The sequence below is a fragment of the Miniopterus schreibersii genome, assembly GCF_964146895.1.
Source record: "Miniopterus schreibersii genome assembly, chromosome: 9".
NCBI classification, from domain to species: domain Eukaryota; kingdom Metazoa; phylum Chordata; class Mammalia; order Chiroptera; family Miniopteridae; genus Miniopterus; species Miniopterus schreibersii.
The window spans coordinates 71947830-71963677 of NC_138118.1; the positions used below are offsets into that span (position 1 = coordinate 71947830).

Sequence of the window (15848 nt, forward strand, 5' to 3'; positions counted from 1 at the left end):
CTCTGACGAACCCTACTTTACAAGTTAATTCTGCTTAGTACTACTTACTTTCTGCTAAATCCGGTTCTGCTGAAAAATAATCCCTGCTTAATTGAGCTTCCCTGTGTTAGAAACACCCCAAAAAGCATTTGTATATTCATGAGAAGCCCAGCAGGCTGGAAAATTGCACTGTGGCAAATCTAATGAACTGTTAATAAGTAATGGGGGGGGTCTGGCAAGGGATTTGTGGGATACAAAGCCAGAGGCAGGCAGCTGATGTTTCTAGGGGAGGTCTCAGAAGCCCCCCAAAATGGAATGTAGGCTTCAGATTTTCAGAGCTTCTAAAGAAGAGAAGGATCTCACTGACACCCCTGTGTAAATCTAGTTGGATTCATATTGTCACCCTAACCAAGCATCCCACGTGAAGAACATGGTTTGCTTTCTCCCTGTGCCTGTGGTTTAAGCTGATCCAAGTTGTGGTACTTTGCAATGTCAAAAGCAAGCACTGATCATGCCTTTTGCACTGTTTCGTTTTGGGGTTTTTTGTAGGAATTTCGTGGAGGAAAAACTGGGTGCAAAGTATGTGGAGAGGACCAGATTGGACTTAGTTAAAGCGTTTGAAGAAAGCAGCCCAGCCACCCCGGTGTTCTTCATCCTGTCTCCAGGGGTAGATGCCCTCAAAGACCTCGAGATCCTTGGTGAGTAGCCAGAAGGCTCGGTGGCCCACCCTCCTGCCTTCCCTCCAATGCCCACCCGCCCTTCCTTTCTGTTTACAGTTATCTTAGTTCCCTTTATTTTTTCCCAGTTGTTGGAGATTGAGTGTATGGAAAATGTTAGACTAATAACACTGTATGGTGTGAAGAAATGTTCAAAAGGCACATTCCTCTGGTTGGCATAATGCACGTTTCTTTTATACTGTTTTCCACCTTTTGACTATGTGAGGGCCAGAGGGCAATTTTCTCTATGCTCAGGTAATCTTGTGCCCCCTGTGACTAAATAACGGTCATTAGAGCAAGCCTATTCGATTGCGCAAGGCGCTGTCGCTTTACGCTTCGGATTGCTGTCCCCCGCGGCCTGCGCGGAGAAAACCAGGTTAGCAGAGCCGGGACCTGGCTGGGCTTCATTCAAGTGCAGCCTCACAAGGTGAGGGGCTCTTGCATTTACCTAATGGGCCGATCCCTTCAAAAGAGCCATGTGATATCTACCACATGTTGCTCCTCTTTATGAGGGAAACGCTTTGCTACTCCTGCAAGAGTTTATAAAGCTCAGTAACAATGCTCACCATCTATCAAAATGTCAAAAGCTTCATTACCATAAACCCACAGCAACTGATTTTCCGCAGGCCTCAAATGCCTGCAAGGAGGCAGCTGCTCAGAGCGCCAAATGCTGCTTGTGGAAATGACACAGGTTTAGCTTGGTTTCTGCGGGGAAGTGACCCAGAAGGTAGCAGTGGTGACCACAGATGAACACTGGAGCACAAAATTCCAAACTCATCTCACCTCTCCCTGATTCATTTTCCTTTCATGTGTTGTATTGTCCCACAGGCAAAAGACTCGGGTTTACCATTGACTCAGGAAAATTCCACAACGTGTCTTTAGGACAAGGTCAGGAGACAGTGGCAGAAATGGCACTGGAAAAGGCTTCCCAAGGAGGACACTGGGTCATACTCCAAGTGAGTATCACATTCTCCTGGAAAACACTGGGTATGAACACCTGGAGCTGCCCAGCCCAACGGGAACGACCCTTCTACACAACTCATGGTGGCTTGGGGAGTCCGACTGCTTTTCCCAGCATTAGTGACACCTCCAAAGGTGATTAGGGGCTTTGCTGACAAGGATGGTTATCATCTTTTGAGAGATTTTCTAGACATTGTGCATTAAAATTAAAAATATCAGAGGGAGCCCTAGCATTCTCCTAATAGATATCTGGGACACTCCAACAGTGCCTGAGGACAAACAGGCTTGTGTAGATTGCCAACACCACTGTCGTAATTTTTCTCATTTCATCCTGCTTTAAAGTTTACATATTATTATCATCCTGGTCTGTGTGGCTTAGTGCTTAGAGCATTGTTCCATGCACCAAAGGGTCATGGGTTCAGTTCCCGATCAACGATCAAGGGCACTTACCTGGGTTGCAGGTTTGATCCCCACCCCAGTCGGGGCCTGTGCAGGAGATAACCAATCCATGTGTCTCTCTCACATCCATGTTCCTTTCTCTCCCTCCCCCTCTACCCCTACCTTCCACTCTCTCAAAAAAGGCAATGGAAAAAATATCCTTGGGTGAAGATTAAAAAAAAATGTTTATGTATTATCTCAGACTGCCCTGCCCCTAACTAGTTGTGTAACATTCCCTTTGTTTGTAAGTTAAGAGGATCAGGAGAGACTTCCCCTTTACCCCTTTTCAGGTGAGCATTTTCTGGGTCTGTGAGTCTGCAACCCACTGTCCTCCAGGTGGCTCCCTTCTCTGGGGAGTCGAGCAAGAATCCAGTCACCAATGGAGCCTGCCCAGCTTTAGGGGCATCTAGGAGTCGTGGTGATTGATTCTTTCTCCGGGAAGACATACGAGCTGTCTCTGCAGGTCTGGGCATGGCCCTTTCATTCCTAAACACTGATCCCAAAGGTTCTCATGTATTTAGAGCACTGAGACTCTTTACTAGGCAATTCTCAGGATACGTTATCTCAAATCATACGCCAAAGCCAAAAGGGTAGATGACGTCATCCCCATTATAAAGATGAGACAGGTGAGCCTCGGAGGGGTCTGGAAAGCCTCAAGTCCACGGAGTCGGAAAGTGCCAGAGCTGATACTTGAGTCCAGGTTTGTTTGGCATCAAGTGACATTTTTCCACCAGCCCATGCTGCCACCCTTATGAACTGAGATATGACATGGCCTCCTTAGTGTCTCCAGTATCCAGGGTTGATGCATTTTGCATTTCTGCTTGAAATAAAATGAGATTCAGGATGAGTTCAAGCAGAGCATAACTTCCTGGGAGAGCCCTGCCTACTGCTTAGATGAGACCTGAATAAGGTCACTTAGGATGCTAGGTCCCCTTCTGGGGTTCCCAGAGTCAGACAGGTAACAATGGAGGGCTTGTTTTTTTTCAGAGACAGCAGTTACTCCGACAGTTGTGTAGATGCTGGGATCTTCCCACAAAAGAAAGAGTTCTCAAGCATCCAGCTGGCTCAAACTGGCAAGAACCTAAGAGGGGTACAATCATCCTCAAGAGAACATAGCATTCTAAGTAAAATGTTTCTATTGTTTTTAGATCTATGCGAAGCTACTGGTTCCCTCCAAAAAGGCAAATTTAACTTTCGCCATACAAAAAAATCTCATAAGATCTTATCTTATGAAGCATCTGCTTCGGGATATGTATTCTAGAACTTTGATTTTCATTCTTGCTGGTAAGCCCGTAACTGAGAATGTAGCTGGCTGTTCCTCTCCCCGCATAGAATAACTGGAGAAGAGAGACTAGCCCAGGCTTTGGCTGTCCCAGCTCCTGGAGGATTCTCTTTGATAGTTAAAAGAGAAGCAAGACTTTGAAGAAAGAGACCAACTGATAAATTATATCAGTGTAGGGATATGACATGTATGCATGCACATATTAATAAGTTCTTAACCAAACTCTACAATGATCAATTATGATCAGATAGAGCCCCTCCAGGGACATTCAGCCGGCATCTTATCAAAAGCCCACACTCTAGAGGAAACTATTACAAAGGCGGCAGGCTGGCAGCTATCTTGTCTCAGATCCACACCAGATGGTTTGTGAATTAACATAATGGGTTTTCAGAATCATTTATCATGGGCGAAAACTGGGTGGTTTTCAATATTTGTGGACTGGCTAAAAATGTTGCACAGGCCTTGCTGCCCTTGGACAAACAGGCTCAAGAATCTCAGCAGCCCCAAAGCCAGTGTCCTCGAGAATGGTTCCCAGGCTGCATCCCCAAGTGTGTCTGTGTTCACCTGTGGCTCACTGGGGGGTTTTCTGGCCCCTGACTCCAATGTCATGGCCTAGAATGTATTTACATTTGTTTCAAGTAAGCTTTTCAAGTAAGGGATGTTGTAGCCCCTAAGATAGAGAATTGGGACATACGGGGTGGGCAAAAGTAGGTTTACAGTAGTAATACAATAATAAATAATACAAGAACAAACTGTTTCTCGTACTCACAAGTGTAAACCTCCTTTTGCCACCCTGTTTTTGAGTTGCAGAACGGGTTTTATTTTTGGTTTTGGTCCTGCTTGCTTGTATGAGTGGCACTCTGATTAAGTGTGAGAAGCACTCTCATAATCTAGTAGCCAGCATGTAGGGGAGGAAACTTAGAATCTTCACCTACTGTATATGTTTGCTAAGGTTGCCATACCCAAGTATCACAAATTGGGTGGCTTAATCAACAAAAAATTAATTCCTTAGAGTTCTGGAGGCTAGAAGTTTGAGATCGAGGTGTCAGCAGGGTTGGTTTCTTCTGAGGTTTCTCTTCTTGGTCTGTAGATGGTTGTCTTCTCCCTGTGTCTTCACATGGTCTTCCCTCTGTGTGTGTTCCCATCTCCTCTTCTTATAAGGACACCAGTCACATTAAGGCTGACTCTAGTGACTGTTATTAGCCTCCTTTACCTCTTTAAAGGCCCTGTTCCCAAGACAGTCATATTCTGAGGCACTGAGGGTTAGCACTTCAACACATGAACTTGGGGGGCACAATTCAGCCAGTGACACCTCCCAATGTTCAATATTTAAGGAGAAAAAAGCCTAACAGCATGAACAACTAAGTCAGTGTAGGTCATTTTACAACAAGACTGTTTCAAAGGGAGATACCTGCATTTCTTTTCCTATATCTGTTGGCCTTCAGTCTTTGTATTTTCATAGCTGTTATAATCATAAATGCTTTTCTTTGTTGGAAATGATGACATATCCCTGGAGATGATATTTCAATCACTATATCAAGGATGTCTCTAAGGCCAGGGAACATGTGAGGTATGGCCTTATACTTCTTTCCCAGTACCAACTACCATGCTGTACTCTGTGGCTGTTTAGTATTAGAGGAGCAAACTTGTGAATCATAAAACTGAAAATCAGAGATTGGCGATAGTGACATTTTTTTCCTTTTGTGATTTCTGACAGGTCTAGGGTTTAAGAAAAAATAATGTGGTAGGAATACATTGACTATCTTAACGAGGATTGATTACTTACTTTTTCAGCCAGCCTTTTGTCCCTCACACCCTTCTGAGTCCTTACTCTAATGAGTGGGAGTTTGAGTAGAAGACGTTTCCATCAGAAATAACAAAGTGGGTGATCGGGTACATTTCTGGGCTTTAGTTTTTATACTTGATTAAACTAACCCATGTAAGTCTCAGTAATTGAGTTTGAACTGTGTCTAAGAAGGGTATCATGCAACTCCATCTCAGAAGTGATGGAAGGAGATAAGTGTGTTGGAAGATTTCCATTTATAAAGACAGACGACTTGAGGCTAATTGGAACACTTAAAGTGTTCATTATTTAATCCTATTTTGTTTTATTCTACTAACATGATAATACAGGAACATTTAAATCATGGTTCTCTGAGTTTTCAACACATCGATGTATAGAAAAAATGTTGTAGTCCTATAACTTAAGTAATATATTTGAGTTTCACAGGAATTATAAATCATACTATCTTTCAGAATGTCCATTTGGTAGCCAAGTGGCTGGGAACCTTGGAGAAACTCCTTGAAAGATTGAGCCAAGGAAGCCACAGAGATTACAGGGTTTTCATGAGTGCCGAGACTGCACCTACGCCAAGTGAACATATCATCCCTCCAGGACTCCTGGAAAATTCCATTAAGATCACTAATGAACCCCCCACAGGAATGCTGGCCAATCTACATGCTGCTCTCTACAACTTTGATCAGGTAAGAAAGGAAAAGAAGCCTGGTTGGTCTGACACGAAGGTCAGGGTCTTCTCACAAGACCCATCATTTATTCATGTACTTATACAGAGAGATAAAGTGAATTCTTGATGTGTGTGTGTGCATGCATGCTTAACTTTTTCTCTAGTACTCAAACCAAGATAATGAAGGAATTATAATTAGCTACCTAAGAATATAGTTTTGGAGAATACAGTTAATTACTTAAATAATTGAGTATTTTGTAGCCTATATAAACACAATATACTGTGTAAACAGAAGGCACTCAAAAAATCTTGTTGAATCAATTACATATTTGTAGTATGTTTTTTTGTGAACTGTGGTGGTGGACATGTATTTTTTTTAATTGTCCCTCAGTTTATAATTCCCGGCTGTTTATGCCATTTTCAAGCTCTTTTCAAAGTATGAAAGAGCAGTTTGATATATTGAAATAGGATTTACCTAACTCCCTAAAACAATTGTCTTTATTTGTGAAAAGTGAGCATTTCGTGAACAAATATGCTTCAGCCCAGTTGTCCTTCAGCGTTTTTTTGGTAAGGACCCCTCTGATAATCCAATAAAACTTTGGACACTCTCCCCAAGGGAAATGCACATTTAAAAAATGTGTTACATATACTCATAGGGATAAACAGATCACCCAAAGACTATGCGCGAGGTCCTTCTCCAGTTAAAAAAACACCAGTTCTAGTTTATTTGTAAACATACCAGTTCTTTTAGTTGCTATCTGGAAAGCCAATTTTATTAGCTGAAGTTTACATTTATTGGAAAGATTTTTAAGAACTTCTGGGGAATATTATTTCTTATCTAATGGAAAGGACCCTCTGAAATGTTAAGACTAAATTTGATTATAAGTAGCAAAATCAAAGTAACCAAAGTGATTCACTAAATTAACTTCCCCTCAAACCATTTTAGCCAAAACCAAATACACAAATAGAAACTTTAAAGAAAAATCTAAATTTTTTTAAGTCTTTTATGAATGCTGACCTGTCATTAAGCTAGAAAACAAGACTTGTTTTTTTTATTCAGATTATATAATTCATGGATATTAGCCTGTGCTCCCTAGCTATCTGTGAATAGGTTCCCAGCATCCTTTTATCAGTTAAGAGTTATGATTGGCTACTTATGAAAGAAGTATTAAAAAAACAGTGGCTTAAACAAGGCTATAAAGTACTTCTGCCATATGAGATTTCTGGAGGTAGGTCATTCAGAACTTAGTGTCACTACACGGTTGTCAACAACCCGGTTTCTTTATGGTTTTACCATTCCATCATTTCTAGGATGGGCTTACCATGACTTTCTCCACACAGGATGAAAGAAGGAACAAAGATGACAAAGGGAAAGTGTTTGCTTTCTTGTAAAGATGCTTCCTAAAGGTTATCCTTCTTTTATCTCATTGTTTAAATTTTGCATTAACCTAGCTGCAAGAGAGGCTGGGAAAAGTACATTTATCTCGGGCAGCCGTATGTCTAGCTAAAGTCAGTGAAAGCACCTTTTAGGGCAGGCAACTAGTGGTCTATATCACAGACCACTTCCTTTCCCTAATCTCCTTGAATCGTCCTGGGTGTTCTTTGTTGTTGCTGTGGTCCTATCTTCTGAGGCCTGTGACGTGGTCTGAGAGTGATGAATGTCGTCTACTTTGGTACTCATTTGGGTTCGGTGAATGAATCCTGGTCACTCCTGTTGACTGGGTACCCTCCTCAGATGAGAAAAGCACCCAAGGGATCTAGGCAAGTTAACTGTTCTGTTTGGATGTTTTTGTTTTGCATCCTTTAATTTTCAAATCCAATTAAATCTGTCTTTTTTAATCTTTCCCCAAATCAGAATTTATCTCCAAACTTTGACACATCTTCATATTGAACAAATTTCATTTAATATTAGTTCTTTATTACCCTATATTGTATGTCAATATAACCATTAAGTGACCAAGATATAAAGAACAATTTCTTGTAGGATGTTGTCTGCATGGCTCTTTCAGCTCAATGGCATCTGCCTCTTGAAGAAGAGTATTGTTTGGGCTCCTTTCATCCCCAGATAACCAGATTTTTAAAGTAAGAATATAGATTTCCTTTTCTGTGAGATTTGCAGCAAAAAACAAACGATTGTGCATGTGACATTGGCATCTGTGTGCATAGAACACGTGTGCTGATGCCTTTTCTCTGTTCACAGTGCTGTTTGTGTATTTTCTGATATTTATTTGCTCATGACTTGGTTCATAAAAATACAACTGACCTGAAATGTGGAATGTTAGGGCAGACTCATACTTTTTCTTAAGAAAGCCTGATTCATATATTCTTCCAACGGCGTTTATATTATCAGAGCATAATAAAATGGGTATTGACTTGTGGGGTTTTTTTAGCAGTGAGGATAAAACTAAGTCAGTTATATGAAATATAGATGGAATTAATGTACTTAGTTATTGTAGTACCTTCGGTTTTCTGTGGATTATCTATAACTCGGAGGTGTTAGGTGACTTGTTAGATCATAATTCCTAAATAAGAGTTTGATACTTCTGTTTGGTCCCCTATAAATTTCTTACTAAAAGTAATATATTTTTCTATCCTTCAAGATTAATTTTAATTATATGGTTTCTTTTATCTGCCTTCACAAGCTTGCCTTTTATTTGATGTATAGTTGTAGAAAAGTTATTTTTAAGGATCATATATTTCCAACCCCCGTAAGTTTCCTAGAAATTGCCTAGTGATTTAGTTGGGTCTGCCACTGGCTGGCGAGTTCTGGAACTAGATTTGGTGATAGCCCTGGATTCCAATGAAAGTGATACAAAGAAACTAAAAAGATCTTCTGGTCCTGGACAAATCTAGTCTTGGTTTCAGCATTTACCAGAAGTCCCCTGGGAAACCATCTCTGAACTCCCACTCCAGAGATGCTAAAGATCTTTGTAGATGGCCCAAGTTGTCAGACTGGCTGTACTTTGGACATTTTAAAGGCAGCAAGGTGCAGATTTGGCCCATCTTCTGCTGTTATCCAACCTCAGCTAAAGGAGTAGTCCTCGACTTTTCCTGTTTGCCTCACAGAACTGCCAAATCTGAAGATGGGTAGGGTACTGCCCTTAAGCCATAGATCATATGGCTGTTTTTTACTTTTTAATTTCATGGCTTTGGGGGCCATAACCATATCAATGTAGCATACCAGGACTCAACTTTCCTTCTGCATTTTCAAAAAAATTTTACAGATCTAATCTGGGGGCATATTTTTTTTAATCTTCCATATGCCATTCTATCATCCCAACAATGAAGTTTACTTCTAGTTCATTGGAAGGAAACCACTGGTCGTGGTGATTGTATTAGCAAAGGGTCAGCACAAAATTATAGTGATTCAACAAGGTGATTTCTCTCATACATAATTGGCAGCTCTGTTTGTGGGAGCAGCCACACACCCAAGCAGAGGGGTGACTCCACTGTACCTGTCTGTGGCTTCCACAGTTGTCCAGTCATCATCATTTTAGCCCAAAGAAGAAGGAAAGAGCAACGACCAAGGCAAACAATTTCCTTTTAAGTAAACGACTAAGTTAGACACATCACTTCTGCTCAAATTCTTTTGGCAAAAACTTGGTTATATAAAGCATCTGTCTTCAAGAGTGGCGGCTGAGAAATAGTCTTTTGATGGGTGGCCATGTGCCCAGATTTCTGTATTACTATGAAACTGGGGGCAAATAATATTTAGGGTTAAATAATATTTGTTATCCAGCTTTGACAAGGACAGTTTTACAGGAGGAAGTGATGTCGAGCACTATTACTACTGGTCAGAATGAATTGTCTCATTTTCTAGTGGACGTAGAAGCATTCAGAAGAATAACGCGAAATAAAAGCGTTCCTCTTACATCAGCAGATTGGCAAATGCAAAAGAGTCTCCTGTGACCCTCGCTCTCGCTCTCGTAGGACAGGTGGCCCTGCTGACAACTGCATCTTATCTCTATTCTAAATCTCCCTGAAAGTCCTTTACAGGGTCATTGAAAACACAGACCCTTGCCCTTGGAAACCATACAGATGGGCAATGAAAGTTCTTCTTTCCTCCCAGGATACCCTGGAAGCGTGCTCCAAGGAGCAGGAGTTTAAGAGCATCTTCTTCGCTCTGTGCTATTTCCACGCCTGCGTCGCCGGGAGACTGAGGTTCGGGCCCCAGGGCTGGAGCCGCAGCTACCCCTTCAGTCCCGGGGACCTCGCCATTTGTGCCGACGTGCTCTACAACTACTTAGAGGCAAGCCCGAATGTAAGTGCCAGCGGTCAGATGACCTCTTGCGAGGAGTGTACTGAATGTGTCAGTCTTTGGGCACTATCAAAATGGACCATAATTTCTCTCTGGAAGCTATTATTGAAATGGCTGGCACTCTCTGTGCATCGTCTGCCAAGTGTGAGAATAAACCAGATCAAAGGTTTCCTAGCAGTGGCTGCTCGGATTTCATAAGATAGGTCAAACCAGTTCTACATCAGCAGCTTCGTGCAGAAAGAAAAAAAAAAAATGTCCTTCATTATGTTAACAAAAACAGTGGTTTACATGTGCATAGATGCCAGATTCATTAGGCAGGTAATGAAGCATTTGCACAAATGTAATTACATGCAGCAATTCTGACAGTTCATAACACTGCATTAATAATCACTACAATTAGTCCTGATGATGGAAGCAATTTACAGCACGTCACAAGTATAAATAACGGAGCATTTCCTGCATATGTCATTATTATGTATTAAGGATGCCACCTTGTTGTGACTTTCTCAGTAATGTCCCCCTTGATTTGAAGCTGAAGGTAGATGAACGATTTTATTTTGTAGCTCAAATGTGTTTTACAGATGGGAACGGCAGTGCTTCATCAAGAACATTTGTGTAAACTCCTTATAAACCCAACGATTGCGTTTCAAAAAGGAATCATTTTTGAGAATTTTCTGGCTTAGTCCTCAGAAGGGGGACTTTTTCCATTAAGTGAAACTTGAGATATATTTGTCAAAACCAACCAGGCGTGTTCCAGGCCGCACTTTCTGTAAGGGGCTTTTAAAACAACTCATCCATTCCTCTGTGTACAAGTGACTGTTTTATGTTCTTTTGGTAACCATTGTTTCAATTTTTGTAATCCAAGTTGTCTCAAGCTTCAGAGGTGATTGACTATCAGAATGCACACACTTGTTATATGACGTGGGTGTGTCCTCCCAAGAAACACATTTTGAATAAGTGGTAGAAACACATTTTGAATAAGTGGTATCCAAAATAAATGGCCTTAATATGATATGTGATGATCAGTATTCCATATCTATCTTTTTTAAATCTATGAAATTACAAAGTCTGCATACATAACTTGAGCATATTTTCACCCTTCTAATAAATATTTTCTGTTATCTTAGCATGTTCTGTTTTAATTTTTTTTTTTAAACCTCACCCAAGGATATTTTTTCTATTGCTTTTCAGAGAGTGGAAGGGAAGGAGAGAGAGAGAGAGAGAGAGAAACATGGATGTGAGAGAGACATATCAATTGGTTGCTTTTCAGAGAGTGGAAGGGGGGGGGAGGGAGAGAGAGAGAGAGAAACATTGATGTGAGAGAGACACATCAATTGGGTTGCCTCCCGCACACACCCCAACTGGGGCTAGGGATCGAGCCTGGAACTGAGGTATTGGCCAGAATTGAACCCAGGACCCTTCAGTCCATGGGCTGATGCTCTAACCACTGAGCAAAACCAGCTAGGGCACGTTTTGTTTTAAATGCTGCACGTAAAATTGATATTGTAATAGTTCTGGATAGAAAACGAAATGGACCACTTAACACTTTTACTCAGGTCCTTCGTAACAGTCCCATGAGGATGAGGTTGACCCTCAGTTTTATCCTATTTCAGCTGAATCTTGTAGCACTATTGAGATAGAAATGAAGGGAAGGAAAAGAGGAGTTGACATATGTGTTTCTCTCCAGGGCTCACAGCCTGAGACATGGCAACACCAGATAGCCATTGGAATTGGGCTGCTTCTCCCACTGGTGTCCCAGATCAGCACAACCTTAGGTTTTTTGTGTGTGTTTTAAGATTTTTTTTAAATTGATTTTTAGAGAGAGAGGAAGGAAGAGGGAGAGAGAGAAACACTGATCTGAGAGCAACATGATCGGCTGCCTCCTGCAAGACCCCCACCAGGGATCGAGCCCACAACCTTTCAGGGCACAGGATGATGCCCAGCCAACCGAGCACACTGGCCAAGGCCAGCCAAGGCCAGCCTTAGGTTTTTAACACACTCACTTGACCTAAGTCGATTGCTACACGTCGCAAAGTAAGTTATGAGCACTGATGAATTAAGTTAATATCTGCACAAAGTTTGGGTGTATTAGATGCCCTTTTTCAAGAAGGTATCTGTAAAAAGCAGATCAGAATTTGAGGAAAGAGAATGGGTTATTAAAAAGGACAGACTAGCTGATTAAAATCTTGAGGGAGATATATATCAGATGGTAAGATGCATAGCAGCCATTAATTAAATGTAATCAGAAGGAGAAATAAAATTAAGGAGTGTTTGTTTTACATCCCTTTTTATCTATATGGAAGGTAGTCCATTGGGGCTTGAGAGAGGGGGCATGGTACAGTCTAGTCACTTCTCTATTATTTTTCATTCACATCAAACTGGCTTAAAAGAAAGACATATTTGAGGTTCATTTATTCAAATTCACATAAACTTGTAGCAAGTACATTGGACTAGTTGAAGCAATTTTACTTGTTCTGTCACATCATGCAACAAAGGAAGGCTATAATTAAGTTTTTACTTGAACTGTTGGGAGGCGGTATATTGCCCCCGAGGGTATAAAGGTTCCTGTCTAGAAAGGCTTCATCACAAGCTGGCATGTTTTGCAAACCCAGGGGAAGCTAAGGGGTAGCAGAGAGACTCTGCAGACCCTGCTAAGCCAAGTAAAGAGGAGATAGAGTGATTTATTGAGTAAAACGTGGTCTGGTCATTAGTTACAACCCTTAAACTGTTAGGTAAGCCAGTTGTGCCAAAAATTTGCCCTCAAATCAATCTGTCTCAAGGGGATTGGTTTGCATGAACTTTTGGAGGTTGATGGGATTAAAAATACACCCCCCCCCCCCATTCAAATGGCATGGGTTTTCTTTTCCTGAACCAGACCATAAAAACATGTCATACCTCCAAGGCCCTGTAAACCAATACCCTCTCGAGATTTTTGGATGAGATTTTGAATATGTAAACTTCCCCTGCATAACATGTTCTAGACTAATTCAGTTTGCTCTAAAATTCGCATGAAAGGATTAGTGTTCGTGAATTTGCAGTGAATATATTAAAACACTGAAAATGATTTGGTCAGAAAGTCTGTACAGGAGCCTAGACCATCTGAGCCTCATTTACAAGACCAGAGCTCTAAGCCCTGAGCTATTGAGCCTGAGCCTCTTTTAAATGCTCCTGTTGGTGGGGGTTTGAGGGACCATTGTGTTAGAGGGGCTGGTGGAGAGGCACATGCCTGCCACCCGTAGACCACTCTGAGGCAGTTGCACTGGGCCCGAAAGTGAACCTTTGTGTGATTTTCCCCCAGGTCCCATGGGAAGACCTCCGGTATCTGTTTGGTGAGATCATGTATGGGGGCCACATCACAGATGACTGGGATCGCAGACTGTGTCGGGTGTATTTAGAAGAATTCATGAATCCATCTCTGGTAAGACTTTTTTTTTTTTTTTTTTTTAATTCATTTCACTAAGGAGAAGATTCTGGAAGAATTTAATTTTTTTAAAAAAAATTATTGAATTTATTGGGGTATAGGTTTCAAGTGTACAACTCAAGGTAACATCTGCACACTGCATTGTGCACCTATCAGGGATTCTTGGCTGTTTGCAAGTGCATTCTGGCCCACCTCTGAGGGAAATTTGTTAGAAATGCAAAGGCTTGGGCCACACCCCAGACGTATAAGATCAGAAGCTGCTTTGATAAGCACCTGTACTGGTTAAACAGGGAACAAGGTACCCTCTGCCTATTTCTCATCTTCCCAGCCCTATGTGGCTCATGACCAGGGCTGTGTTTTCTAGCCAAAAGACTCAGTTTTCCACACTGAAGTAGCTGCAAGTAATGGCCACACTTTTCTTATGCTGTCTTTCTCCAAAGGTTTTCAGGTTCATGACCATTGCACAGTTATTTCTTGGAAGCCCAGGGCATCATACACCATGGCATCTCCCAGAAAACATGGTGGCCCGGCTGGTGTTGCTCAGTGGTTGGAGCGTCTACCCATGAACCAAGAGGTCTTGGTTCCATTCCTGGTCAGGGCACATGCCTGGATTTTGGGCTTGATCCCCAGCAGGGGGCGTGCAGGAGGCAGCCGATCAATGACTGTCTCTCATCATTGATGTTTCTCTCTCTCCCTCTCCCTTCCTTTCTCTGAAATCAACAAAAACATACTTAAAATTTTTTAAAAAAGGAAACATGGTATACTGCAGTCTAATTTAGAAAATGGGGGGGCAGGTTCTTTTTTTTCCTATTTTTAATAATGTTAAACAATTTGGGAACAATGCAGGGGGGAAAAAATATTTTCCTGCCACGTGACCATTACTTAAGTTAGTTTCTTTTGATTGTGAGTCTCCTGGTCTTTCCTGAGTTCTAAATGTGCAGAATTCCTCAGGTCAGAGAGACCCTTTCAGTTTAACACTGTTGGAAGTCACTCCTCAGGAGGGGCCTGGGAGCAGGCTGCCATGGAGACAGGAAAGCTAACCGGTGGCGGAGCGACCTTTACAGAGGCTGGTTTCTCTGCACCGTGGTGGAGGTCGGACAGAGTGGGAAGCTCGGGCTGCCGCTTCCTCTCTGGCTGCGAATTACTGTTGCCAAGCGAGACAGTCCATTAACCTTCCCAGGTCTGAACTCCCAAATAACTGTAAAATAAATACAGATGATTGAACCTGAGGGGCATCCCAGGAGTGTGCCAGCCCTTTAAAAATTTAGGCACCCGCCCTTCGGTGCGGATCTGGGGAGCTTTCAGGGTGGAACGGCTTCACCCGCAATCCCGCATCCTCACTGGACGGTGCCACGTGTGCCACTCACCGGAGGACGGTCAAGCACGGGGCGACCGCGCAGCAGAGGCTGCAGAACCCAGTTAGTTCGTTCCCGTGCGAACGTTTCCTGCTCACACTGTTTATACTGTTAGGAACTTGGTCGAACACTTCAGCATCTGCCAGACATCCTTTTGCCATTTCTCATAGTGGTTAACTTACTTGAAAATCTGTACCTTTGGTTGCGCGGGACCATGTTCAGAAAGCAGCCATGCACAAGGTGGGGTTTAAAGTCACGCGGCTCAGGATGTGCTCAGTGACACTGTCCTGTTCTGATGGCTGAGTTCCTTGTTGGGTAAATGCGTTTGCACTCGGGCAGGGTTCCTTGGTGGCAGTGAGCCTTAGAGCGCCTCTGGCCAAAATTAGGGAATTATTATTAATATCCTCTCATGTACGGTGTGTACTTAGCAAAGCAAACAAGTAATAACAGTATATTACTTTTGGAAAATAGGTATCTGGTCACCTGAAAGTTGTTATATATTAAGAACTATTTTGATGATAGGAACAATTAAGAGGCTGGGCTTTGAAGTGAAAACAAAAAACGAAAACGACTTGGGTTCAAATTCAGTTCTTTCATGTATTTGCTGTGTGATTTTAAACACATCACTGAACTGGAGCCTCAGTTTCACTATCTGCAGCACAAGAATGGCCCAACTCGTGGCGTGTTGTCAGGTTAGACTTTGGCACAGTGTTAGAACCAAATGCTTAATAAGTGGGGGATGTATTTATCATGAAGCATAAATTTTCATAATACATATTCATACTTGGCTACACTTTATTTAATCTGTGATCATAGCAATGGTCACCATTTACTCAGTACCTGTTCTGTGCCAGGGGTCAGTTCTACACCGTTAAGTGTGTGATTTTTCCCTTCACTACAGTCCTGCAAAGTAGGTATTTTTCTCCCTTGTAATCAAAAAGAAACCCCAGAGAGGTCAGACAGTTGGCAAGTGG

At 42.1% G+C, this 15848-nt stretch overlaps 1 protein-coding gene across 1 annotated transcript in view; it reads left to right on the forward strand.

Moving 5' to 3' along the window:
* Nucleotides 1–15848, forward strand: part of DNAH11 (dynein axonemal heavy chain 11) — a gene marked incomplete at its 5' end in the record, with an annotated part of 204199 nt that overhangs the window by 178665 nt on the left and 9686 nt on the right. Inside the window, 5 exons of the mRNA XM_081146983.1 lie at nucleotides 529–677; nucleotides 1524–1651; nucleotides 5632–5859; nucleotides 9910–10101; nucleotides 13397–13516. Coding sequence (XP_081003109.1) covers nucleotides 529–677; nucleotides 1524–1651; nucleotides 5632–5859; nucleotides 9910–10101; nucleotides 13397–13516 — 817 coding nt within the window. The remainder of the gene's footprint in view (nucleotides 1–528; nucleotides 678–1523; nucleotides 1652–5631; nucleotides 5860–9909; nucleotides 10102–13396; nucleotides 13517–15848) is intronic.